We start from the raw sequence: 26,437 nt of genomic DNA on the forward strand, positions 1-26,437 counted from the left end.
GACTAGCGTCCAAAGTCAAAGTCCCAACCCCTTAGTGAATCTTACACAGTTTTATACCCTTTTACAAATCTTGCTTCACCATGGCTACATGCTATGGTCCACATACTTCACATCAAAGGCAGCAGTCATTTTCGAGATAATATTTCTAAAGGTTATAACTCTTGCACGCCTGCCTAAGTTAAGACAATAAGATACCTTTCTAACGGTTATAAATCCTACATGCTTGTCTAAACTAGAACTATAGATTAATCCCACACCTGTTTATTGTACTTCATCAGTAAATTCCCTACTGTTCCTATAAATAACCAGTTGGTCCTTCTTCGCCCCACTGGCCCTTAACTCATTATTCTGTAGCTCAGCACATTCCCTGGCTTAGTTCCCAGGGCCTACCTTGCACTAGCTACAAACTGCAGCCTTAGCATTACTACCACTAACTATTAAATGTATATGTATATGCTAACAGACCCTTTGGAGGAAAACTGCACCAGCACCCTGACTGACAGGGTATCAGGTTGTATTCTGACTCTGTTAGTGGTTGTATTTTTTTTTTAATTGCATGTATTTTGTTTTTCCTTTTTCTCTTCCCTATTAAAAATTGTATTACTGACTTGAAGTCTCACTGGTTTTGCTTTTGATCCAGTACAGGTGGGTTGGACTGTGAGGGTACACAGAGACCCACTGGGACATACTGGGACATACTGGGAATGATACTAGGCAATAATGTAGCAAACTGAGGATACTGTGAGTGATACGAGGTATAGTGGGACCAACTGGGGACACAGGGAACAGTGTCTCATCCGCCACAGCCTCACAGCCCCTCATAATACAGTTCGGCACCAAAAACACCTGCAAAGTTCGGTGCCCAAAAAGCCTGGTTAGAGCCCCCCAAGCTTCCCCCAAGTGCTCCAGAACCACATGCGTTCTGCCCTGGGGACCTCAAGTCACGGCTCGGACTCAAAAGTGTCCCCCAGGTGCTTTCCCGGACCCCAAATGCTTCGTCCGAGCCACTTCCGGGACTACAGCTCCCATCATGCTCCGCAGTCCCGTTAGAGTGCTATTCCAGCCGTGACTACATCTCCCATCAGGCACCGCGACCCACAAAGAGACAATGCGGATGCGCCCTCCTGTGATGCTCCGCGGCTGTATTCAATCGTATTATGCCCGTGCCTACAATTCCCATCATCCCCCGCGCCCCAGAGAGCCCCGTTCTAGCCCCCCAGGTGCCCGCCCGGACCCCGAAGCGCTCCACATTCCCCTCCCTGACCTCCAAGTTTTCGCCCTGGACCCCCAAGAGCTCTCCCAGCCTCCGAGGTGTCCGTCAGAATCCCTCAGTGCCCTGCCCAGTGCCCACCCGGCCCATTGAAGTGTCCTACATACCCTCAAGTTCTAAATTCCCTGTGTAGACCCAAGACTGCCCCAAATGTACCCCAGAAATGTCTCCCTTGACTCCAGAGTGGCCCCTTTTACCCTGTCTGAGAAAATGATAACAAGGATTAGAGAAGGACTGAAAAAAGTCTACTTATCATACAGAAGGAGAAAGCAATAGCCAGTAGTTTTCAATTAATTAATGAAGGGAATTGTGTTACTTAGAACCAATCACCAAGAATTTTTATGATTGCTAAAACCGTATCGATTTTTTAACACATAAATGAAAAATTAGGTAATAAAAATATTATTTTTATTATTAAAAGAAAAACATCTTTGTAATTTTATTATTTTATTAATATATAATTATAATAATAAACATGCAGGGATTTTTTTTATGTTTTAGGATGTCAGTCCCAGGTGGGCAATGTCTGACATGGTGAGGTTGGAGGTGAGAAGCAGGTTGTCCAAATAGGGTCAACCCTGAAAGGGATCATTCTTCTCTGTGCCCAGACCTTCTAAGGTGACATTCATCATCAAGATCACCTGGGGAATGCTTCGGTCACCTCTTCTCTGAATTGAAAAATTAAAAAAAATATTCACTTGATTAAAACCAAAAATCATGAGGTGCACTTTGAACTCTCTCTCCTTAACGCTGACACTGACACTGACACTGACACTGGGGATCCAAGAGCATTGTGACTGAGGAACCTCATGGAACCAAGAGTCCATTGCTACACTGTGCAGCCTGTGGAACCAAGGGGAGCACAGTGACATTGCGGGGCCTCATGGAACATTGGAGACTATTCTGACACTCTGGGACCCACTGGAACAAGGGACTGTTACAGCTTGGCAGGGCCTCATGGAATCAAGGGCACGGCAGTGAACACTGTGGGTCTGCACAGGATGAAGGGTTCATTCTGACACCGTGGAACCCAGGATACCATTGTAACACTATGGGGCACCATGGAAACAAAGGTGCATTGTGACAGAGCAGGACCTCATGAAACCATCGAGGCCATTTTTACATATTGAGGCCTTGTGAAACCAAAGGGCCATGGTGGCACTTCAGAGCCTTGTGGAGCAAACAGGACCCTAGTGACACTGTTGGACTCAGTGGAACCAAGGGGCCATTGTGACACTTTGGGTGTCATGGAATCAATGGTCTGTTTTGACACTGCAGGCCTTAACGAATCACAGAGACTATTGTGGCACTGCAGGTGATGTCTTGGAGTGGCTACCTAGAACACAGGCTAGACAAGGTTAAGGGAATAAAGTCGGTGCTTATTAAAGGCCTTCAACAGATACACCTTGGACAGTGAAAAGCTTCCCAGAGGCTACACCCAAGGTGGATGGTGGTCATGACTTTTTCAGACAGATATAAGTTTGGTCTGTTTGCATATAAGGGGTTAATCCTCCAATTACAGCTTCCGCTAATGAAGTCATATTCCCTCAGTTTGCTCCCCCCTCCCAATTCACTTTTGTTTATTGTATTTGGAACCTGAGGCTGTAGGGTGTCCTTGAGTTTCAGAGGAATCTTTTTGTCTGACCAAAATGTGAAGATAGTTAACTAATACTTTCTATGGAGTTTAGAGTTATGCATTGATGCATAACAGGATTTCAAAAATATAAAGGCTAAAATCTTATGCCATGACAGGCCTCACTGAACCAAGGGGCCACTGTGACACTTTGTGGCCCCATGGAACCAAGGAGTCCATTGTGACGCTACAAGGCCTCATGGAAGCAAGGAACCATTGTGACACTCTGGGGTCTTGTTGTGCTAAGGGGTGATTGTGTCACTGTGTGACACCATTGAATTAAGGAGTCCATGGTGACACTGCAGGGCCCCATGGAACTAAGGATTCATGGAACAGTGCGGACCCCATGGAACCAAAGATCCACTGTGACACAGCAGGGCCTCATGGAATTCTGGAGACCATGATGACACTTTGAGGCCACGTTGAATCAAGGGGCTCTGCAGGGCCTCGTGGAACCAAGGAGACCATTCTGCCATTGTGAGTCCCCACAGAACCAAGGGTCCATTGTGACACTGCATCACCAAGGAGACCCCTGTGACACTGCAAGGCCTCATGGGAACAAGGGACCTTGCAGTCCCTTGTATATCTGCAGAGGGATTTGTCTCCTCTACAACGCATGTGGGGGAGACACCTGGCTGAGGGCTCCACATCCTCCTGCCTTAATTTTCTTTGCATTTCTCATTGTTCTTTCAAAATACCCAAACCCAGGGTGAAGATGTTGAGCTAAGACAACGATGGCAACATGGGGGGGGATCTTCCAGGGGATGTGGGGGGTGCTGTGTTCAAGAGGGTTGAGGGTTCCTGGGAGGGATTTGGGGGTCGCTCAGGGTCTTGGATATTCTAGGCTGAGCAGTTCTAATTGCTTTGGGAAACTCTGGCAGAGGTTCTGGGGCAGTTGATCAAGGATCCCCTGCCCAGGAACTGTCCACATATCCCCTGTACCAGTTTTGGGTTTCTCCTGTCCTGGATCCCCCTCTCCTCGCTGTCATTCTCCTTGCCCCCTGCTCATTCTCATGTTACCTCGCTCCTGGTCCCACCCTGCTCCCATCCCAGTCTGGATCCCACTCTTGGTCTCATTCCCTGTCCCGTATTCTCTGTCTGGTTGTCATTCTCATAATCCCGGTCCCATATTCCCTGTCCTGTTCCCGTTCTCATATTCCCAGTCCTCATGCTGGTCCCGCATTTCCATTTCCATATTTCCTGTCCCATTTCCGTATTTCCATTCCCAGCCCTATTTCTAATCCCGGTCCCATCTTTCTAATCCCTATCCCATATTCTCTCTCCAGTTGCTGTATCTGTATTCCCTGTCCTGTTCCCACATTTCCATTCCCAGTTCGTGTCCTGTATTCCCCGTCCCAGTCCTGTATTCTTGTTTCTGTTCCTGGTTGCCGTTCCCATTCCCTGTCCCCATTCCCTGTTCCCTCTCACCAGGCCCCGCCGCCATCGCTCCGGCCCCCCCGCGGCCCACACGTGACCAGGGAGAACCCCGCGCTGCTTCCGCCCACCAATCACAGCGCGCGATCGCTCCTGGATTTGCATAACCACGCTTTCGGTCCTGACCCCGCCCACCGCCGGCTAAAGCCGCGTCCGGGCGCTGTTTATTCCCAGTTCCCTCCCAGTGCTCCCAGTAAGAGCGGTCCTAGCACGGAAAGCGCTCCCAATTCCTTCCGGGTTCTCTCAGGATCGCTTCGAGTGCTCCCAGTATTGGTTCCAGCACTGTGCAGGGCACGGCCACTTTGGAACCCCCCAGGGCAGAGCACGGCTGCTTTTCAGTGTCGGCACCGACCTGGGCCGGGCTGGGAGCGGAGGAGGGGGAGGAAGGAAAGAGGAGCGGGAAGAACAAGAAGGGGAAAGTCAGGAACATGAGGAAGAGGAGCTGCAAGAGAAAGAGCAGCAGCAGAACCACTCGGCTCCCCCGCCCGCCCGCTCAGGCTGCAGTTCCCCCAACTCTGGCAGCATCACCCTGCCCCCCCGGAACCCACAGGTGAGCAGGAAGGGGAACCTCGCCCCAAAACCAGCGGGGGCGTCTCTGGAAGGTTTTCTTTTTGAGGGGCCAGGGTACGTTTGGATCTTGAAGGACCCCGAAGCTCAGCCGGAAATGCCCCGGGAGGGATCTTGGCAGGTCCCACGTGGTGATCACCCAGTACTGGTGGGCAGAGGGCCAGTATGGGGTTTGGGGATCCCCAGGAGAGCCGTGGGGGAATGCGGGAGCCCCGGAGAGGGGAGAGCGCAGAGGGGCATTCCCAGAGCCAGGGAACCCCCGGCAGCCTGGAGGAGTGCAAGAGGTTGGTGATGAGCAGCCCCAGGCTCTCTGAGGTTGAAAGGGGTGATGACATCTCCAGCTACCCTTGGCCCGCAGGAACATCAAAACCAATGTGCTCAGCCCTTGTTTTTCCCCAAAACCAGGATTTCCCATTCCCAAATCATGGTCAGATGGAGGAGGAGGCCGTGAGGAAGATGGCCCAGAAGCCCTATGCAGGTGAGGGGGAAGTCCCTGCCCCCTTCCCCCTCTGTCCTGCTCCATCTCCCAGCCCAGCACGGCCCCCGGCTGCAGGACAACCCCGCTGCCGACACCGTCCTGCCGGGGACATGCTGGGGGGATCTCCTTCCCCCTCCCTCTGGAACAGAGGCAAATCCCATCCTCTCCTTGTCCTTCCTCCCCCAGACAAGGAGCTGAGGATGGAGACCAGGGAGGACAAATCCCCACAGCTGAACCTTATGGAAAAGGCATTTTAAACCAGCTCCATGGTGCAGGAATCCAAGGAGGAGGAAAAGCCCCAGAGATCCCTCATGAGGGGTTACAAATGCAGATCACGGTGATCCAAAGCAGAAAGACCCACTCCGGGCCAGGGAGGTGGCCAGAGATGCTGCTGGAGCTTAGAGCTGAGAGTCCATGAGCAGCTTCATGATGGGGAGAAGCCCCACAAGTGCTCAGAATGTGGGAAGAGCTTCAGCAAGTGATCCTACCTGATCCAACACTGGAGAATCCACATGAGGGAACAGCCCTATGAGTGTGGGGAGTGTGGGAAGGGCTTCAAGACAAGCTCTGACCTGACTGCCCACCAGATGAGCCACACAAAGCAGAGGCGTGCCGATTGTGAGGAATGCAGGAAGACATTTAAGACTAGCTCCAGTCTCCTCAGGCATCAGCAGATTCAGAGGAGAGGCCCTTCCACTGACCCAACAATGGGAATGGCTTCAACCAAAACTCCACTGTCGTCACCCACCAGCGCATATATACTAGGACGAGGCCCTACGAGTGTCCCAAATGTGTGAAGTCCTGTTCCAGAAGCTCTCACTTTACCCTACACCAATGAAGGCACCACTAAGGGAAGCCCTGCAAATCAAGTGCAGGAAGAGCTTCATGTGCTGCTCCAGCTCCATCCCCCGTGGCAGGATCTGTGCTGGATGTTCCTGTGGCCCCCAGTGGGCAGAGCATTGCTGGTCCATGGTGCCCGTGATCTATGTTAGAAATACACCTGGCTGGGTGGCTCCACATCCTCCTGGCTCCCCATGGGCACCTGGACATATCCACAGATCAACATCAGAAATCCATTGTGAAGAGCACGTTTGTCGACTTCTGACCCGAGAAAAATCTCACTCTTTGCATCTTCTGGTGGTATCAAGCAACACTGAATGGCCTTGGAGGTCTTCTCCAATAGAAATCCATCATTTTAATCCTTTCTGGCTCATGGGCATCTTCCACAGCCAAATGGGAACATACTGGGGCAAACCCCACAATTTTGGAGATGGTGGGGTGGAAACCCCTTCAAAAAGGGTTCTTCCCACCCAGCCAAGCATGTGGATGCTTTGCCAGCAGGGACACATAAATTCTTTTGTTTTGGCCTTGAAACAAAAAGATTTCTGTTCATTCCTTTGAAAGCCCTGTAACTGGGGTTAAAAATAACGACAAGGAACTAAGACATGGGTGGGGCCATGGGGGGAGATGGATGAGGATGTGAGGAACATGGATGGGGACATTGCGAAGTGCTGTCCAATGCAGGTACTGCCACCACATCCCCACTATCACCACCACAGTGCACCAGCCAGATGTCATCACCCAGCAGGGCAGGAGGTGGAACTTGTTCGGCTGTTGACAAGTGGCCCGGAGGTGAGTGACAGTCACCAGGGCGTCCTAGGGACTCCACGCTCAGAGGACCCCAATGGCCCAAGGTACAGCACAAGGGTCAGTGCCACCCACAGTGTCATGTGGCCCCATGCTACATGTCACCAGGGGTGTCCTGGTGACATTGTCCCCCTGCTATCTGTCCTGGTGGCATCATGTCCTTTCCCCTCTGTATGTCCAAATTCCCTACCATATCTTCCTCTCGCCTTCCATGTGTCCCCTGCCCCCAGTGGGGCCAAAAACCATGAGGTCCTGGGCTGTCTGAGGGGACCCATCCTGTAGTGTCCCTGTGTCCCTCAATGTGTGCCCATGTCCCTCAGGATGTCCCCATGGCTGCTTCTGGCACGGAGCATCTGCACTCACCCTGGCACAGGTAGGAAAACACTGTAACACCCCATGACATCCTTGTCCTCTGATTTTAGGTCCTTTTCCCCTTTTTTGGGTTCAGTGCCCCCTATTTTGAGTCTTTTCTGTGCTTGTTTGGATTCTTTCCATCCTTTACCCCAATTTTATGCACCCTCGCCTTCACTTTGGCACATTTTTGGGTGCATCCCTCCCTTCCAACCCCCTCCGCACCTTTTAGGCGCCCCTCACTCCCCTACACCCCAACTCCCTTCCCCACAGACATCTCCCCAGCTGTGTCCCCAACTGTCCCCCTATGCCACATGGACTCAGTGCTCACCATCCTGGATACCCTTGAGTCCCTGGCCTGGGACTGTGGATTTCCTCTTCCAAGAGATTCAGAGCTGGACCGGCTGCCAGGGGATGCCGATGGCACCAGAGCTCAGGGTGGGTGGCCTGGTGAGGTTGGTGGGAGGGGGTTTGGGGTCATCTTGGGACTGACCAGGGGCTTGTCCACTCTGCAGTGAGAAGCAGCCCTGGCCAGGGAGTCTGGGATGGATGGGGGCAGGAGAGATTGGACACTGGTGGACACTTGATGGACACCTGAGTCATGGATCCCAGCTTGACACTTGTCTGGATAGCTCTTGGCCCTGCAGCCCCCCAGCCTAGGCAGCTCCGAGCCCAGATAACCACCAGCCTTGATACACACCTTGGGTGTGTATCACCTAACTGGCCCACCAGCCCATCCCAGTAGCCCCAACCCCAAAACCCCCCAAAACAAACCCAATTCCAGAACATCAATTCTGGATGCTCCCTGCAGAGTGAGGGGGAAACTGAGGCACGGGATGAGGTGATGGGAGGAGACTTTGAGACTCACCCTGGAGACCCCAAAACGAGCACCCACCCCCCAAATTGTCACTGCAGCATCTCAGGCCCCCCAGCTGTCACACTGGGGCGACTCCAGGAGCCACTGCAACCCCAGGCCCCTCGAGGGGTGACCTGTGGTGTCCCTCTGGTGTCACTGGCGAGTCCCCAGCAGAAGCAACATCACCTCCTCAGCAGGAGGAAGACGAGAAGGAGGTGAGGATGTGACTGAAACTCCTGCCCGTTCACATGGGGAGGTCGCCACTCGAACGGGGGCCAAGCACAGGTGGAGCAGCGGAGGTACCATGGGGACTGGGGGGGGACATGGGGACAGTCCCCAAGGTCCCCTCAGGGGATGCTGTGGTGGGGGCGGGGGGGAGGGGGTGCAGGGTGGAGCAGCATCTTCAGGGGGATGTGGGGAGATGGAAATGGCTGGGAGTGACCCCAGAAATGTTTTCACCACCTCCTCCTGTAACATGTGGGCCGCCCCCTTCTTTGGGGTGCTGGTAACAAATTGGCAGATGGCGGTGACAAAAAGCGCAGGTGCCACCTCGGGGATTGCACAGAGAGAGGGTCCTGCAGCATGACCAAGACCCCCCTGACTGAGGGGCACCCCAGGGTGACAAAGGGGGGGGGGGGGTCAGGGGTGTCCCCAAGGTGTGAGGGGAGCAGGTTTTATGGGGAAGTGTGGTTGGGGCGCAACAGAAATGCGTCCAGTCCTGCCGGTGTCCGGAGCACGAGGGGGACATGGCACCTGTTACCCTGTCACTGTGTCCCCCTGTCTCCCATCATCCACTGTACCCCACTGTCCCTTTTGCTGGGCAGCAAGGGGTGGTGGCACTCCTGGATGGGTGTCCAGGTGGATCTGCACTCACCTGCTATGGACAGAGTTGTCAAACGTGATGTGGGGACACTGGGTTGCACTGTCATTGGCATTTCACTGTCATTGTCACCATCACTGTCAGTGCCACTGCCATTTGTCACTGTTATTGTCACTGTCACTGTCCTTAGCACTGTCACTGTCACCATCACCATCACTGTCATAGCACTCACTGGCTGCTCCCCAGGGTCCGCAGAGGTACTGGGGAACAGCCAGGGGACAGATGGATAGATGTGGGACAGAAGGACATGAGTGAGACACCAGGAGAGACATAAGGCACACAAAAGGGACATGAGAAGATACCAGAAGGACACTCAGGGGACACTGGGACACTTGCGGACACTCACAATATCACTGAAGGTGTAGCAGTCGGGGATTTTCTGTTTTAGTAGCGTTTGGATGTTGATGGCCTTGAGCTGGAACTCCATGATGACACTGATCAGCCTGAGGGGACAAAAAACACTACAAGAGGCCTCAAAATCACTAAAAAATAAAATAGGAAAAAATCCACCTCAAAATCCCAAAGAAACCAATGCAAAAGGGAAAACTCCGCCGCAAAAAATCCCCAAAAAAGAGAACAAATCTGCCCATAAATCCCCAAAAAACCCTGTGAGTTCCCCAAGTTCAAAAAAAAACCTGGAAAAGGAAAAATTTGACCCCAAAAATCCCCCAGAAATTAAAATTCCACCCCAAAATCCTAAAAAAAAAAAAAGGAAAATTTCCACCCCAAAATCTCAAAAAATCCAATGCTAATGGAAAATTCCACCTGAAATCCCCAAAAACCTCAGGAGTTCCCAAAATAACAAAAAAAAAAAACATTCTAGAAAAGGAAAAATTCTGCACCAAAATCCCCCAGAAAACATCAGGAAAGGGAAAACTTGGCCACAAAATCCCCAAAAATTACCCTGGGAAAGGGAAAATTTCATCCCATAATCCCACACAGGAATTCGGAAAAAGGGGTCGCAAATCCAACACTTGGATTTTAGGGATGGGAAACTTCCCTGGGTGGGACTTGTGGGATTTACCTGTGGAATTGGAGGGTGAAATTGCTGTCAGTGCAATCCAGCACCAGCAGTTGGGGGTCTCCAGGGTACACCCCCAGGCACTCTGTGGGCTTGGGACTGGGGTCAGGGAATGCTGAGAGCCCAGAAACCCTGGGACTTCCCAAATCCTGAATCACATATACTCCAGGACCATCCCAAACCTTGCACCTCAAACCCAAACCCCAAACCCCAAACCAAAACCCTACTCCTAAACCTCTTGGGACCATCCCAAATGCCTTTAGAGTATCCCAAATCTCAAATCCCAACCCTAACTCTAAAACCCAAACCCCAAGTGTCCCCACCAGTGATGACGCTGGAGGCAATGTCGAAGGTGTCATTACCAGGGTCAATGTCCCCTGTGCGGAAGAAGTGCTGTGCCTGGTGCCATCTCTGGTGACACCTGCAGTGCCAGCATAGGGGTAGTGGCCCAGGGTCTTGTTGAGGACAGCCAGGTACTGTGGGGACAGGGAAACAGTGCTGGGGATAGCACTGGGGCACCTCAGCGTCCTCAAATCACACCAGTGTCCCAAATCACCTCCATAGGCTGAGGTCCTTCATGTCCCCAGATGACCACTGTGTCCCCAACTCTTCTAACCCCTTTCAGTGTCCGTGTGCCACCTTCTTGAGGACAAAGGCATGGGGTGGGAGGTGCTGGCCTGGCACAGCCCTCGGGGTGCCCAGTCCCCCTTGTCACTCCCACACCTGTGCATGTCCCTGTGCCAGGGCTGGCATTAACGGTAGCACCGGGCCAGGCACTGGCACAGACACCAACCAAAACGGCTTGCAACCAGCAGGGCCACCCATGGGGTGGGCACGGAGCCACCCCAGCCTGGCCCCACGCCTGGCCTGTCACTGCCATGCCCACCAGCATTGCCACACCATAGACTAATGTGTCCCCTGGCACTGCCGTGCTCGTGGTGGCATCTCCACGGGCATTCCAGCACCTGCGGCGGCACTTCCATGGCCATGTGTGCCTTGGTATCACCACACCCCTGGTGGCACCTCTATGACCACCTCATCCTGACACCCCTGATCACCACCCCCTGTGGATGACAGGGACACTGTGAGCACCTGCACCCTGTTCTGTCCCTTCAGTTACCCCCTTGTAGACATCTCTGCTGCCAGTGGCACAGGTGCCACCTGATGCCACCGTGTGGGACTTGTCCCAGTTATCGCCGATGGATAGACACCTGGTGCCACTGGGCAGGGATGATGTCCCCAGGGCTTGTGGCAGAGCAGGACCCACACTGGGAAGGCCACATCCGAGGCCACCAAACTGTACCCAGCAGGCAGGAGGGACACCGGTGAGAACATGGTGGTGCCGCAGGGGGGGTGGCAGGTGACGTGTGGGGCACATGTGGGCACAGGAACTCATGCATCACGGGCTGGGGCAGGTACCATGCTCCAAAATCATGTCCCCTGTCCCTGTGTCCTGTTCCGTGTCCTGTGCCATGCTCAAGGTCATGTCCTGTGTCCTATACCACACCCTGCACCCTGTGTCATGTCCTATATGCCCCATGTCCCATGTTTCATGTCTTTAGTCCCATGTCCCATGAAACCCTTCACGCTGTGCCCCAGTCATGCCCAGGGCCCTACACCAAGCCCAATCTTGGCATCATGGCCCTGGGAACTGGGACTGGCACTGGGGCTGGAAGCCACCTGGGACAATGCCTGGCATCATGACACAGCAGCTGGAAACGTGGTGGGGACTGGGACTAGACCAATGGACACCGGGTCTGGGGCTGGGCACTGGAACTGGACACCAAACCAGGATCTATCTTAAGCCCCCATACTGGTCTGGCAGCACTGAGGTTACTGGGGATACTGGGAGCTACTGGAGGGGTACTGTGGGTGCTGACTGCTTCCCCCCCAGAACACGACAAGAGGAACCCCCGGGGGGGGGGGGGGGGGGGGGGAGGTGGGGGGCAGGAGCCCCGAAAATGAGACACGCGAGCTCCCAGTTCAGCAAGGTCACGGTGCGACAGCCCAGTCCCTGGCTCCTCCCCTGTCCCTGTCCCCTCCTCGGTCCCCAGGGCATGACACGGGGCTGTCCCTATCCCAGTCCCTGTCCCCATTCCCGGTCCTGTATTCCCGGTCCCTGTCCCCATTCCCTGTTTCCATTCTAGGTCCCTGTCCCCATTCCAGTCCCCATTCCAGTCCCCGTTCCCACTCCCGTTCCCGCTCCCGCTCCCATTCCCGTTCCCTCTCACCGCACGCCGCCGCCATCGCTCTGCCCACCGCTCCCGCCCTCACGTGACCAGGGAGAACCCCGCGCTGCTTCCGCACACCAATCACAGCGCGCGATCGCTCCTAGATATGCATAACCACGCCCTCTGCTCCGACACCGCCCACCACCGGCTGTAGCCGGGTCTAGGCGCAGTTTGCTCCCAGTTCCCTCCCAGTGCTCCCAGTAAGAGCGGTACTGGCAGGGAGAGCGCTCCCAGTTGCTTCTAGGTGCTGTCAGGATCGTTACCAGTGCTCCCAGTATCACTTCCCAGTGCCGCGCGGGGCGCAACCGCTTTGCAATCCCCCAGGGCGGAGCGCGGCTGCTTTTGCGCGTCGGCACCGGGCCGGGCCGGGCTGGGGGAGGAGGAGCGGAAGGAAGAAGAGTAGTGGAAGGAAGAGCAGCAGCAGAACCGAGCGGCTCACTCGCTCGCCCGCTCTAGGCCGCAGCTTCCCCGACTTCCCCGGCATCACCCCTCCCCCCGGAAGCCGCAGGTGAGCTGGGAGGGGGAGCTCGCCCCAAATCCATCGTGGGGAGGTCTCCTGGAGGTTTCTTTGTGGGGCAGGAGATGTTTGGATCTTGCAGGACCCCGAAGCTCAGCCGGAAATGCCCCGGGAGGGATCTTGGCGGGTCCCACATTGCGATCGCTCGTTCTGGCGGAGAGGGGGCGAGATCGGTTCTGGGGATATCCGGGAGAGCCGTGGGGGAATACGGGAACCCCGGAGCGGGGAGAGCGCAGAGGGGCGATCCCGGAGCCGGGGGACCCCCGGCAGCCTGGAGGGGTGTGGGAGGTTGGTGATAAGCGGCCCCAGGCTCTCTGAGGCTGAAAGGGGCACTGGCTTGTCCAGCTGAACTTGGCCCGCAGGAACATAAACCCAACGCGCTCAACCCTTCTTTTCCCCCAAAAATGGATTTCCCATTCCTAAACCTTGGCCCGATGGAGGAGGAGGCCGTGAGGAAGAAGAACATGCCCCCGGAGCCCCAGGCAGGTGAGGAGGAAGTCCCTGCCCCTTTCACCCTCTGTCCTGCTCCATCTCCCAGCCCAGCACGGCCCCCGGCTGCAGGACAGCCCCGCTGCCAACGCCGTCCTGCCAGGGACGTGCTGGGGGGATCTCCTTCCCCCTCCCTCTGGAACAGAGGCAAATCCCATCTTCTCCTTGTCCTTCCCCCTCTAGACAAGGAGCTGAGGATGGAGACCAGGGAGGACAAATCCCTGCAGCAGAACCTTGTGGAAGAGGCTGTTTGGAGCAGCTCCATTGCACAGGAAACCAGCGAGGAGGAAAAGCCCGGGAGATCCCACATGAGGATGGGCTGCAAACACAGTTCTTGGGTATCCGAGGAGGAGAACCAGGGCCAAAGAACCGGACAGAGCTGCAGCCAGAGCTCAGAGCTGGGGTTCCATGAGCATCTTCATGATGCGGATAAGCCCCACAAGTGTTCAAATTGTGGGAAGAGCTTCAGCAAGAGATCCTCCCTGATCTGGCACTGGAGAATCCACATGGGGGAACGGCCCTATGAGTGTGGGGAGTGTGGAAAGAGCTTCAGTACGAGATTCAAACTGATCCGCCACCAGATGATCCACACTGGGGAGAGGCCCTATGAATGTGACATACGCAGGAAGAGGTTTCAGACCAGCTCCAATCTCGTCATGCATCAGCGGATTCACACAGAAGAGAGGCCCTTCCGCTGCCCTGACTGTGGGAAGGGCTTCAAATACAACTCCCGCCTTGTCTCCCACAGGCGCATCCACACTGGGGAGATGCCCTATGAGTGTGGGCAGTGTGGGAAGTGCTTCAGGACAAGCTCTGAACTGATTGTCCACCAAAGGATCCACACAGGGGAACAGCCCTATGAGTGTGATAAATGCAGCAAGAGGTTTCTGACCAGCTCCAGTCTCCTCCTGCACCAGCGCATTCACATAGAGGAGAGGCCCTTCTGCTGCCCCGACTACGGGAAGGGCTTCAGGCACAACTCCAACCTCGTCACCCACCGGCGCATCCACACTGGGGAGAGGCCCTATGAGTGTTCTGAGTGTGGGAAGAGCTTTTCACAGAGCTCTCACCTGACCAAACACCAATGGAGGCACCACTAAGGGAAGCCCTGCAAATCAAGTGCAGGAAGAGCTTCATGTGCTGCTCCAGCTCCATTCTCCATGGCAGGATCTGTGCTGGATGATGCCGAGTGACCCCTGGTGGGCAGAGCCCCGGTGATCCATGTTAGGAAGACACCTGGCTGGGCGGCTCTTCATCCTCCTGGCTTCCCTTGAGCACCTGGACATATCCACAGATCAACATCAGAAATCCATTGTGAAGAGCACGTTTGTCGACTTCTGACCCGAGAAAAATCTCACTCTTTGCATCTTCTGGTGGCATCAAGCAACACTGAATGGCCTTGGAGGTCTTCTCCAATAGAAATCCATCATTTTAATCCTTTCTGGCTCATGGGCATCTTCCACAGCCAAATGGGAACATATTGGGGCAAACCCCACAATTTTGGAGATGGTGGGGTGGAAACCCCTTCAAAAAGGGTTCTTCCCACCCAGCCAAGCATGTGGATGCTTTGCCAGCAGGGACACATAAATTCTTTTGTTTTGGCCTTGAAACAAAAAGGTTTCTGTTCATTCCTTTGAAAGCCCTGTAACTGGGGTGTCCTGGTTTGAAGGACAGGTGTTTGCCAAGGAAAGCAGAAGCTTCCCCTTGGACTGAAAGAAAATATGATTCTTCCGATTATTATAATTTCGGAATTAAGAGAGCTCTCAGGCAAAGATATGGGGGTAGGAATAACAGTTCTTTACTAGTATATTTAACAAGACAAACAAGAACAACAACAGCTATGAAATTACCCACAAACAGAACAGTAACTCAGTCCCAGTGTTTTTTGGCTGCAGGCACCTTTTCCCTGAGCTGCAGTTCCCGGTGCTGTGGGCGGGCGGCTCCCGCAGAGCTGCAGGAGGGCTGGGGGTGATGGCAGAGCTGTCCCAGGGGGAGAGAGAGATGGAGAGAGAGCCCTCTGCTCACGGTGTGGGTCCTGGTGCTCAGCAGAGTGCTGGATGGTGGTAGTTCACAGCGAGAAGACAGCCGGGCAGGGTCCGATGGTGGTTTCCCGACGCTGGGATGGGACACAGACGGCGATCGTCCTTCTCGTCCGAACTCCGCGGGGGAAATGGGCCGAGGCCCAGCCTTCCTCTTCCTCTTCTGGCTGTTTGAATCTCGCGGGGCTTGCTTCTTCCCTCCCGTCCCCTCCCCCTTGTCACCAGGGCCCAGTCAACAGGTATCTTAGCATGACAATGGGGAAAATTCCACAGAGGGAAAAAAAAAAAAGAAAGAACTAACCCTCAACATTATCCACCCCGAATTTTCCCCTACCATCATGCCAAATCAAATTAAAAATCTTCAAATTATAGACATCCATACAGTTACAGATACAGGCACAGTATTGTAGGTAGTTCACCCTAAAACAAGGTCTCCTTGGGGTATGCATCTGGTCTTTCCATCCCTTTGCATGATCCACCAGGTACACCCTGGCCCTTGAGCAAAAACCACCCCCCGAATTGGATTGTCTTTGCTGGAGGCAGGGTTCACCCAAACAGTTTTTCCTAGCATACCTCTCATATGCACCACTGGAACCTTGTCCCCATCTGGTGTTCTCAAGGGCTCAGACTGGGCAGGGCCTGCTCGATTAGTGGAACCTCGGGTGTTCACTAACCATGTGGCCTTTGGTAGATTAATCTCTCAGTTTTTGAAAGTCCCCCCACCCAGTGCCTTCAAGGTGGTTTTAAGCAGCCCATTGCACCGTTCCACTTTCCCAGCCGCTGGTGCGTGATAAGGAATGTGGTACACCCACTCGATGCCGTGTTCTCTGGTCCAGGTGCTTATGAGGCTGTTTTTGAAATGAGTCCCATTGTCTGACTCAATTCTCTCAGGGGTACCATGTCTCCAAAGGACTTGTTTTTCCAGGCCCAGGATGCTGTTGCGGGCAGTGGCATGAGGCACAGGGTAGGTCTCCAACCATCCAGTGGTGGCTTCTACCATGGTCAGCACGTAACGCTTGCCTTGGCATGTCTGAGGCAGTGTGATGTAGTCAATCTGCCAGGCCTCCCCATACTTATATTTGGACCACCGCCCCCCATACCAGAGGGGCTTCACTCGCTTGGCTTGCTTGATGGCAGCACATGTCTCACAGTCATGGATAACCTGGGAAATACTGTCCATGGTGAGATCCACCCCTCTATCTCATACCCACTTATAGGTAGCATCTCTGCCTTGGTGACCTGAGGCATCGTGGGCCCATCGAGCCAGGAACAACTCTCCTTTGTGTTGCCTGTCTAAGTCTATCTGTGACACCTCTATCCTTGCAGCCTGATCTACTTGCTCATTGTGTTGGTGCTCCTCATTAGCCCGACTCTTGGGGACATGGGCATCTACATGATGGACCTTTACGGGTAGCTTCTCTACCTGACTGGCAATGTCTTTCCACTCATCAGCAGCCCAGATTGGCTTTCCCCTACGTTGCCAGTTAGCTTTTTTCCATCTTTCCAGCCAGCCCCACAGAGCATTGGCTACCATCCATGAATCAGTGTAAAGGTAAAGCTTTGGCCACTTCTCTCTTTCAGCAATGTCCAGGGCCAGCTGAACAGCTTTGAGTTCAGCAAGTTGACTTGATCCACCTTCTCCTTCAGTAGCTTGTGCAACCTGTCGTGTGGGGCTCCATACGGCTGCTTTCCACTTCCGGTTCATCCCCACGATGCGACAGGAACCGTCAGTGAAAAGAGCGTAGCGAGTTTCATCTGCTGGCAGTTGGTTGTATGGCGGGGCTTCATCAGCCCGGGTCACTTGTTCTTGCTGCTCTTCATCGGCAAGACCAAAATTTTCACCTTCTGGCCAGTCTGTAATTATTTCCAAAATCCCAGGGCGATTTGGGTTTCCGATACGGGCGCGCTGTGTGATGAGGGCAATCCACTTGCTCCATGTGGCATCGGTGGCGTGGTGGGTAGAGGGGACCTTCCCTTTAAACATCCACCCCAGCACTGGTAGTCGGGGTGCCAGGAGGAGCTGTGCTTCTGTGCCAATCACTTCTGAGGCAGCTTGAACTCCTTCATAAGCAGCCAAGATCTCCTTCTCTGTTGGGGTGTAGTTGGCTTCAGATCCTCTGTAACTTCGGCTCCAGAATCCCAGAGGTCGGCCTCGGGTCTCACCAGGTACCTTCTGCCAAAGGCTCCAGGACAAGCCCTTGTTCCCGGCTGCAGAGTAGAGCACATTCTTCACCTCTGGTCCCGTCCTGACTGGGCCAAGGGCTACAGCATGAGCGATCTCCTGCTTGATCTGGGCAAAGGCTTGCTGCTGCTCAGGGCCCCAGTGGAATTCGTTCTTCTTCCGGGTGACCAGGTAGAGAGGGCTCACGATCTGGCTGTACTCAGGAATGTGCATTCTCCAAAAGCCTATGGCACCTAGGAAAGCTTGTGTTTCCTTCTTGTTGGTTGGTGGAGACATCGCGGTGATCTTATTGATGACCTCAGTGGGGATTTGGCGCCGCCCGTCTTGCCACTTTACTCCCTGGATCTCTCGGGCAGGACCTTTGACTTTGCTCCTCTTGATGGCAAAACCGGCTCCCAGCAGAATCTGGATGATCTTTTCTCCTTTCTCAAATACTTCCATTGCCGTGTTCCCCCACACAATGATGTCATCAATGTATTGCAGATGTTCTGGAGCTTCACCCTTTTCCAGTGCAGCCTGGATCAGTCCATGGCAGATGGTGGGGCTGTGTTTCCACCCCTGGGGCAGTCGGTTCCAGGTGTACTGCACGCCCCTCCAGGTGAAAGCAAACTGAGGCCTGCACTCTGCTGCCAGAGGAATGGAGAAAAATGCATTGGCAATGTCAATGGTGGCGTACCACTTTGCTGCCTTGGACTCCAGCTCGTATTGGAGTTCCAGCATGTCCGGCACGGCAGCGCTCAGCGGTGGAGTCACTTCATTCAATGCACGATAGTCCACAGTCAATCTCCATTCTCCATCAGACTTGCGCACAGGCCAGATGGGGCTGTTGAAGGGTGAGTGGGTTCTGCTGACCACCCCTTGGCCCTCCAGCTCACGGATCATCTTGTGGATGGGGATCACGGCATCTCGATTTGTCCTGTACTGCCGGTGGTGCACTGTGGAGGTGGCAATTGGCACTTGCTGCTCCTTCACCTTCAGGAGTCCCACTACAGATGGGTTCTCTGACAGTCCAAGCAAGGTGTTCAATTGCTTAATGTTTTCTGCCTCTACAGCAGCTATTCCAAAAGCCCACCTGAGTCCCTTTGGGTCTTTGTAATAGCCATTCCTCAGGAAGTCTATGCCTAGAATACACGGTGCCTCTGGGCCAGTCACAATTGGATGCTTCTGCCACTCTTTCCCAGTCAGGCTCACCTCAGCCTCCAGCAAAGTCAATTCCTGTGATCCCCCTGTCACCCCAGCAATAGAAACAGGCTCTTCCCCCACATGTTCTGATGGTATTAGGGTGACCTGTGAACCAGTATCAACTAAGGCCCTATGTTTTTGTGGCTCTGATGTGCCAGGCCATCGGATCCACACCGTCCAAAAGACCCAGTTTTCCCGTGCCTCTCCCTGGCTAGAGGCAGGGCCCCTCTAGCACTGGTTATTATTTCCTTCCTGGGCATACATGTTGGAGGTTCCCTCAAGGGGATCTGACAAATCATCCTCCCTTTTGTAATACCCTGCATCTTGGTTATGGGAAGTTGAGGCTACCTTCACTTTAGTGGAGCTCCTTTGGTTAGTGTTTCCCTCCTTGAGTTGACGCACCCATGCTGCCAGGGCAGAAGTGGGTTTCCCATCCCACCTCCTCATGTCTTCCCCATGGTCACACAGAAAGAACCACAGGTCAGCTCGTGGGGTGTATCCTCTCTCCTTAGCTGGGGGACGTTGGGCTCTAACTCTGGGATCTGTGACTCGTACTGGTGCTGCATTGACCTTCCTCATCTCCTCCCTCACCCCTCTTATCTCCTCCTTGAACTCCTATCTGAGTTCCCTAATCACGGCAGAGACCTGAGCCTGCATTGGGCCATTCATTATACTCTCAAAATTTCTGAGCTTATCGGCAACAGAACCCACTGTCTCGTGGTTGGTGTCAGCATTAATGGCTGCAATGAATGTGGTGTATTGAGATGGCCCCAGGTGTGCCAGATTCCACAACATCTGCCCTGTGCACCTGACCTTGTCGGGGTCATTGTCATGTTGTCCACCCGTCCCAAAGAGTACTTCCAGTATTGCTACTTCTCTCAGCTGTTGGATCCCCTCCTCAGCGGTTTTCCAGCACATTCTATGGTGGTGCTCCTGCATTCTCTCTCTATGGACAAACCTCTCTCTTACACTCATTAAAAGCCGCTCCCAGAGGGAAAGGGGGCCTCGTTCCCTTACGAATATGTGATCCACACCTGAGTCCTGGGTTAGGGGTCCCAAATTCCTTGCCTCAGTACCATCCAGCTGCACACCTGTACCCATAAGGTCCCAGACCCGCAGTAACCATGTTGTAAAAGCCTCACGGCCCCTTCGTACAACATCTTTACGCAGATTACGGAGACTCTCGTATGACAGGGACTCTGTGACGATCTCAACCTCTGGCTCCCCTGCTGGTTGTGAGGGCCCTGCTTTCTGATCATTATTATCTAGGTGCTTTGTTTTCACCTTAGACTTTCTAGTTTCCACGGGGGCAACTGCTGCTGGCTGTGAGTGCCCTTGCAGTTCAGCTGGAGCCTGGAGAGATGTAACATTTGTGGGTTCCACTGCTGCACCATCAGGTTCTCCCTCTTTAAGGCAGAGGGAGAGTTTCTCAAGAGCTGGGGAAAGGTACTCCTTCAGCATCTGGCCCATCTCCTTCACTAGAAACCCCACCCACTCTGGATGGTTCCTTTCTGAGGTGAGCTCTGGGGCAGAATCAGGCTCAGGGGCAACATCCTTAACCTCTGGGGCAGAATCCTTAGTCTCTGGGGCAGAATCCTTAGTCTCTGGGGCAGGGGCAGAGTCAGGCTCTGGGACAGAATCCTTAGTCTCTGGGGGAGAATCCTTAGTCTCTGGGGCAGGGGCAGGGTCAGGCTCTGGGGCAGAGTCCTTAGTCTCTGGGGCAGAGCCAGGCTCTGGGGCAGGGCCAGGCTCTGGGGCAGGATCCCTATTCCTTGGGGGACGTATCAGGGTTGTCATCCAAGTCAATCTCCCCTCATCTCGGAATGTTAAATAGAACAGGTTTACAAGGCCTATTAGCAATGTCAGCCACTGTATGATATTACTGCTTAGAAGAGATTGAACCCCTCAAAAGCTGGTGGAGCAGACCCAAAAAACTGTGTAAGGGGTTGGGACAAAATTTTCCCTGGTGTCATATCCTCACAGTATGTACCATTATTAAAGTAGCCCCAAAAACATACAGTTAGAGTGTGATAGCTCCGAATCCATGTGCCCACCTTCCAGAGGAAGTTAAAAATCCATGAATTTCTCACGTTATCAGCCCACAAAAGGAACTGGATAATAGTTACAGCAGCCTGAGTTATAGGACCCATGTTCAAGTAAGGGATTGCAAATGGGAGAGATAAAGCTGGGGCCACATGGAGCCCAAACCACGGTAAGCTGGACAACATGATGCCACCTAACACAAAACTGAGGTAACTCAAGAACTGTTATTCCTTTTTCACCCTTTTCTCTCAATGCCCTCGGGCCCCACGTTGGGCGCCAAAATCTGTCCTGGTTTGAAGGACAGGTGTTTGCCAAGGAAAGCAGAAGCTTCCCCTTGGACTGAAAGAAAATATGATTCTTCCGATTATTATAATTTCGGAATTAAGAGAGCTCTCAGGCAAAGATATGGGGGTAGGAATAACAGTTCTTTACTAGTATATTTAACAAGACAAACAAGAACAACAACAGCTATGAAATTACCCACAAACAGAACAGTAACTCAGTCCCAGTGTTTTTTGGCTGCAGGCACCTTTTCCCTGAGCTGCAGTTCCCGGTGCTGGGGGCGGGCGGCTCCCGCAGAGCTGCAGGAGGGCTGGGGGTGATGGCAGAGCTGTCCCAGGGGGAGAGAGAGATGGAGAGAGAGCTCTCCGCTCACGGTGTGGGTCCCGGTGCTCAGTAGAGTGCTGGATGGTGGTAGTTCACAGCGAGAAGACAGCCGGGCAGGGTCCGATGGTGGTTTCCCGACGCTGGGATGGGACACAGACGGCGATCGTCCTTCTCGTCCGAACTCCGCGGGGGAAATGGGCCGAGGCCCAGCCTTCCTCTTCCTCTTCTGGCTGTTTGAATCTCGCGGGGCTTGCTTCTTCCCTCCCGTCCCCTCCCCCTTGTCACCAGGGCCCAGTCAACAGGTATCTTAGCATGACAATGGGGAAAATTCCACAGAGGGAAAAAAAAAATAGAAAGAACTAACCCTCAACATGGGGTTAAAATAAAATGTTGAAGTAAGGCATGGATGGGGACATGTGGCGGACAAGGACATGGGTGAGGTCATGGATGGGGACGTGAGGGGACACAGCCTTTCATGGAGACATAGACATGGATGGGGACACAGACCTAGCTGGGGACATGAAGGTACATGGACATGGGTGGGGACACGAACTGGGACAGCATCAATGCCACCAGCACCTTCATCTCAGTCATGGCAAAGCACTGCCTAATGCAGTTCCTGCCACCACATTCCCACCATCACTGCTGCAGTATCCCAGCTGAATGTCACCATCCACCAGGGCGGGAGGGTTGTCGACAAGTTGTTGTCCGGGCTTGTTCAGTTGGTGACAAGGGGTGTGGAAGCAAGTGACAGCCACCACAGTGTACCAGGGCCACCACCCTCAGGGGAGCCCAACCACCTCTGAGGACAGCGCAAATGTCAGTGCCACCAGCAGTGTCCCATGCAGGGTGTCACCAGTGGTGTCCTAGTGGCAGTGTCCCCACAGGTGTGGCAATGTTGTCCCCTGCTGTGTGTCCTGGTGGCACTGTGTCCCTTCCCCTCCATTTGTCCTCATCCTCCACTGTGGCCATTACCTCTGTGTGTCCCTGTCCCCTTCCAGGTGCCCCCATGTCTCCTCCTATGTTCCTGTCCTCCACCCCTGGTGGGGCCTGATACTCCAAGGTCCCCAGCCCATGTCCTGCAGAGTCTCCCTGTGTCCCTCAGGATGTTTCTGTGGCTGCTCCTGGTGCTGAGTGTCTGCACCCACCCCAGCACACGTAGGGACACGCCATGACAGTTATGACACCCCATGAAACCTTTTCTCCTTGGATTTTAGGTCTTCCCCCCTTATTTTGGATACTTTCTCCCTATTCTGGATACTTTATCCCCTATTTTGTGTCTTTCCCCCTCTTTTGAGTCTTTACCATTTATTTTGTTTCCTTTCCCCTTATTTTGCTTCCCTTCCTCATCTTTTGGATCCTTTCCCCCATTTTCCATCCTTTCCCCTAAATTCAGGCACCTTCTTGCTTCTGGTACGTTTTTGGGTGCCTTCCCCCTCCTCCAATCCTCTCCGACTTCTTAAACCTCCTCAGCCCCCACACAGGTTGCCCCCCAGGCATGTCCGCAGCTGTCCCATGCCACATGGACTGGGTGCTCGCCATCCTCGGCGCCCTTGAGTCTCCAGCCCGGGGCAACTCCCCCGGCACTGCCCCCAACAGCGGCACCCCCAAAACTCTGCCGTCTCGGAGCCGCCGAGCGGGTGCCTGGCCCTCGGCCCTGAGCACAGAGCTCTGCCCGGGGGCTCCCGGGGAAAGGCGGCGGCGCTCGGCAGAGGCCCCAGCCCGCCCAGCCCGCGGCAATTCCCCCGCATCAGGACAAAATCCTGCCCCGAAGGAGCCACTTGCAACGTCCGTCTGCGGCTCCTCCGTGCCCCGAAGATCCCGGCAGCTGCCCCGCGCTCGCCAGGCGCTACGGCTTCCGCAACCGGGCACAATATTCACTTCATGCAATCTTTGCTATCTCTGCTTACAGGTGCAAAACCAGCTGCTGCTCAGACAGTCCCAGATCAGACTGAAGGGCTCCCACCCAAAATGCTGCATTCCGTTCTGACCCACCATTAAGAAATCCAAGAGCAAAACAGACAGCTCATTACAGAAAACCTTGCAAAATCACATCTGACAACATTTTGGTCCAAAATCGCAAATATGAACAGAAGCTGAGCAAGTCAGCAACGTTAGAAAACAAGCTTTGAGCATTGCGACTACAAGAGCTCAGGCAATGCATTTAATTGGAATCAGGCCTCTCTTTCTGACATGTGAGCAATGCCATCCAATTTCCCAAACCAGGGAAATGGGGGGTCCTGGCAGCTGCCACTTCACACGCAGCAATGACACAGAATAGGGCAGGGAGAGCAGCTGCCAAACTCCTACCTTCTACTTGCAATTAAGAACTTTTATTCTGATGTCTAATAAAGCAACGATTAATAGTCAAAAAGACTAAAAATACCTGTACTAATTGTAACACAACTAAGAATAACTGTACTATTGATAGCAATAATAGAGCTAATAGCAATAATAAGAATTAATCATGGTAATAAAAACCCTACCACACTTATACTAGGTTTGCCAGGCCAGGTTTTGGTATGGGGGGTCTCTAGAAGCACCTTCTGTGAGAGGCTGCTGGAAGCACCTGCTCCTCCATGTCCTGCAGAGTCAACGCCAGCCGGCTCCAGGACGGACCAGCCGCTGGCCAAGGCTGGGCCAGGTAGAAATGGTGGGAACACCTTTGGGAAAACAGACTGAAGAAAAGCAGTTCTCGTGCAGTTGTAACTGTGGCCAGGGAAGAGCAGGGCGAGAACATGAGAGGAACAACTGTGCACACAGCCAGGGCAGGGCAGGAGGAGGGGCAGGAGCTACTGCAGGTGCTGGAGCTGATTGCCCTGAGATTCTGTGGTGCAGTCCCTGGTGAGGCAGCTGGGCCCCTGCAGCCCATGGAGGGCACAGAGTGCAGAGGTGCACCTGCAGCGCCTGGAGGGGCCCGTGCCAGAGCAGGGGGACGCCTGAGTGGAGGCTGTGACCCCATGAGAAACCCGTGCTGGAGCAGGGACCTGGCAGGGACCAGCAACCCGTGGAGAGAGAAGCCCACGCTGGAGCAGGGTCCTGGTAGGACTTGCGAGCCCATAGGAACGTGACCCACATTGCAGCAGTTTATGAAGAACTGCTGTCCCTGAGATGAACTCACCTTGGAGAAGTTCATGGAGAAGCGTCTCAGGGAGGGACCCCATGGTGCAGCAGGGGAACGGCTCCTCTCCCTGAGCAGCAGCAGGAGAAACAACATGTGATGAACTGACCAGAACCCCCATTCCCCATCTCCCTGCACCCACTGGGGGAGGAGGCAGAGCTGGGAAAGAGGGAGGGATGGGCAGAAGATACAGTTATCTTACTTCTCACTCTCCTGGTCTGATTTGGAGAGCAGTTAATTCAATTAATATCACCAATTTCAGACCTGTTTCACCCATTGTGACATTTGCTAAGTGATATGTCCCAGTCCTTATCTCAACCCAGTAAGCCTTCATTCTGTTTTCTGTCTCCTGTCCGTATCTGGAGAGGAGTGAGAGAGCAGCTTTGGTGGGTGTCGGCCATCCAGCCAGGGTCATCTGACAACACTTCCTTTCTCTCATTCTTTCTTTCTCTCTTTCTTTTCACAGGTCACTGTGAAGAGGTTGAGTGGTGCTTTGATGGAGGGAGTGAAGGTGGCAGGGAGCAGCAGGGACAGGAGCCACAGGGATGTGGCACAGGCATCAGAAGGGCCCAGGCAGCTGGCAGGGGCTCTCCCCCTGGCCCAGCAGCAGCCCCGTGCTGTGCCCAAGGCGCTCCCACCAGGGGCTGGGCCCAGAGGCAGGGGGAGACTCCAGTCCCGGGGGCGGCGTCTCTGCCCCGATCCCCGTCCAGCCCAGCCTCCCCCGAGTGCGCAGTGACCGCTGGCACGGCTGCACTGGACAGAGTGACCTGTGGGGACATTGAGAGCTGCCCCCACTGTGACACTGCCCTTGGGATTTCACAGGCACCAAACAAATCACAGCCAGCCCTGCTCCTTGTGATGTCACAGGCACCAGAGCACATCACAGTCCTGCCCCTTGTGATGTCACAGGCTCCAGAGCACATCACAGCCCTGCTCCTTGTGATGTCAAATGTGGAGGCCCATGGCTTTGCCTTAGAGGAATTTCCCTTGAGTGGGCTGTGATTAGCTTATCTCAACCCTCCTAGAAGGATGCTCATTAGGTTAGCACACCTTTTCTTGTCATGGTGAGCTACTGAATAGCTTCTCTTATCCCACCATGCCCTAGTATCCATGTTAATCCTTTGTAACCAATTGGTCTTTCCCCCTTGCTCTCTCCCATAAAAACCTCAGTTATTTCCCTCAGTTCTCTAGGGAGCAGTCGTTCCTGGCTCCCTTCACAGAGCTGCTGAATAATAAAGGAATCTTTGTGGAATTTGCCATAAGACGCTTCCCGTCTCTCTGTCCCTGAGGCAGCCTGGGAAAGCCTTGCAAGCAGAGCTGGAATCGCTGAGATTAAATCACTGACCAGAGCTGATGACTTGTGGCCACAGCTACCCCTTCCTGAGGCTTATCCAGTGGCCAGGAGAACAGACAGAAGATCCCCTAGAAGGCAGTTCCTTGCAGGACTCTCTCTCTCTGGGAAGGCTGGCAGCTTCCTGGGTCTGAAGCATTGAATCTCAAAAGACCCCCTACCAGCCTTCAGTCACAGGTACCAGAGCACATCACAGCCCTGCCCCTTGTGATGTCTCAGGCCCCATGAGTGCCCCAAGTGTGGGAAGAGCTTCTCACAGAGCTCTCATTTCACCAGATACCAAGATGCACCACTGAGGGAAGCCCTGCAAGTGCCCGGAGTGCAAGAAGAGCTTTGTGCCAGTCTAAGGTTGCAATGTAAGATGTTAACCACAAGTATATATTCTATCACCATCTGTTAAAAGCAGGTGGAGCAGTGTTCCTTCTCTCTTCCATGACCCATCCATCATAACTCCAGGGGGCAGGGGGAAATATCTTCTGTTAATAGGCCAGCTGTTAAAGCCAGGTGGGGTAGTTTTGTTTACCCCTTTCAGGACCCAT

General features: G+C 53.8%; 2 protein-coding genes across 3 annotated transcripts; both read left to right on the forward strand.

Moving 5' to 3' along the window:
- The first annotated feature begins 1,792 nt into the window (after positions 1 to 1,792).
- On the forward strand, positions 1,793 to 6,743 carry LOC134057536 (uncharacterized). Its single transcript, XM_062514493.1, has 5 exons — positions 1,793 to 1,816; positions 4,335 to 4,438; positions 4,485 to 4,887; positions 5,310 to 5,382; positions 5,569 to 6,743. Exons 1-5 carry the CDS (start codon positions 1,793 to 1,795, stop codon positions 5,637 to 5,639), a joined length of 675 nt encoding a protein of 224 aa, XP_062370477.1. The 3' UTR covers positions 5,640 to 6,743.
- A 5,775-nt stretch (positions 6,744 to 12,518) lies between these two features.
- Positions 12,519 to 15,246, forward strand: LOC134057535 (zinc finger protein 239-like). Of its 2 annotated transcripts, XM_062514492.1 has the most exons (3): positions 12,519 to 12,876; positions 13,231 to 13,371; positions 13,558 to 15,246. In XM_062514492.1, the coding sequence occupies exons 2-3, from the start codon at positions 13,290 to 13,292 to the stop codon at positions 14,472 to 14,474; spliced, it is 999 nt and encodes a 332-aa protein (XP_062370476.1). In that variant the 5' UTR covers positions 12,519 to 12,876; positions 13,231 to 13,289; the 3' UTR covers positions 14,475 to 15,246. The 2 variants fall into 2 exon arrangements, with proteins under 2 accessions (XP_062370476.1, XP_062370474.1); XM_062514490.1 differs by having other exon boundaries at positions 12,519 to 13,371.
- Positions 15,247 to 26,437: the final 11,191 nt, after the last annotated feature.

This window comes from Cinclus cinclus, unplaced genomic scaffold (assembly GCF_963662255.1).
Source record: "Cinclus cinclus unplaced genomic scaffold, bCinCin1.1 SCAFFOLD_102, whole genome shotgun sequence".
Lineage (NCBI taxonomy): Eukaryota > Metazoa > Chordata > Aves > Passeriformes > Cinclidae > Cinclus > Cinclus cinclus.

What these genes read in the sequence shown, in the direction of transcription:
- LOC134057536 (XM_062514493.1), top strand. Translation starts at nt 1,793, where the DNA reads ATGTCTGACATGGTGAGGTTGGAG. An exon ending in GCGCGATCGCTCCTGGATTT is followed by an intron (nt 4,439 to 4,484) that starts GCATAACCACGC and finishes CGCCGGCTAAAG; the next exon opens with CCGCGTCCGGGCGCTGTTTA. An exon ending in GGCCCAGAAGCCCTATGCAG is followed by an intron (nt 5,383 to 5,568) that starts GTGAGGGGGAAG and finishes TTCCTCCCCCAG; the next exon opens with ACAAGGAGCTGAGGATGGAG.
- LOC134057535 (XM_062514490.1), top strand. Translation starts at nt 13,290, where the DNA reads ATGGATTTCCCATTCCTAAACCTTGGCCCGATGGAGGAGGAGGCCGTG. An exon ending in GCCCCCGGAGCCCCAGGCAG is followed by an intron (nt 13,372 to 13,557) that starts GTGAGGAGGAAG and finishes TTCCCCCTCTAG; the next exon opens with ACAAGGAGCTGAGGATGGAG.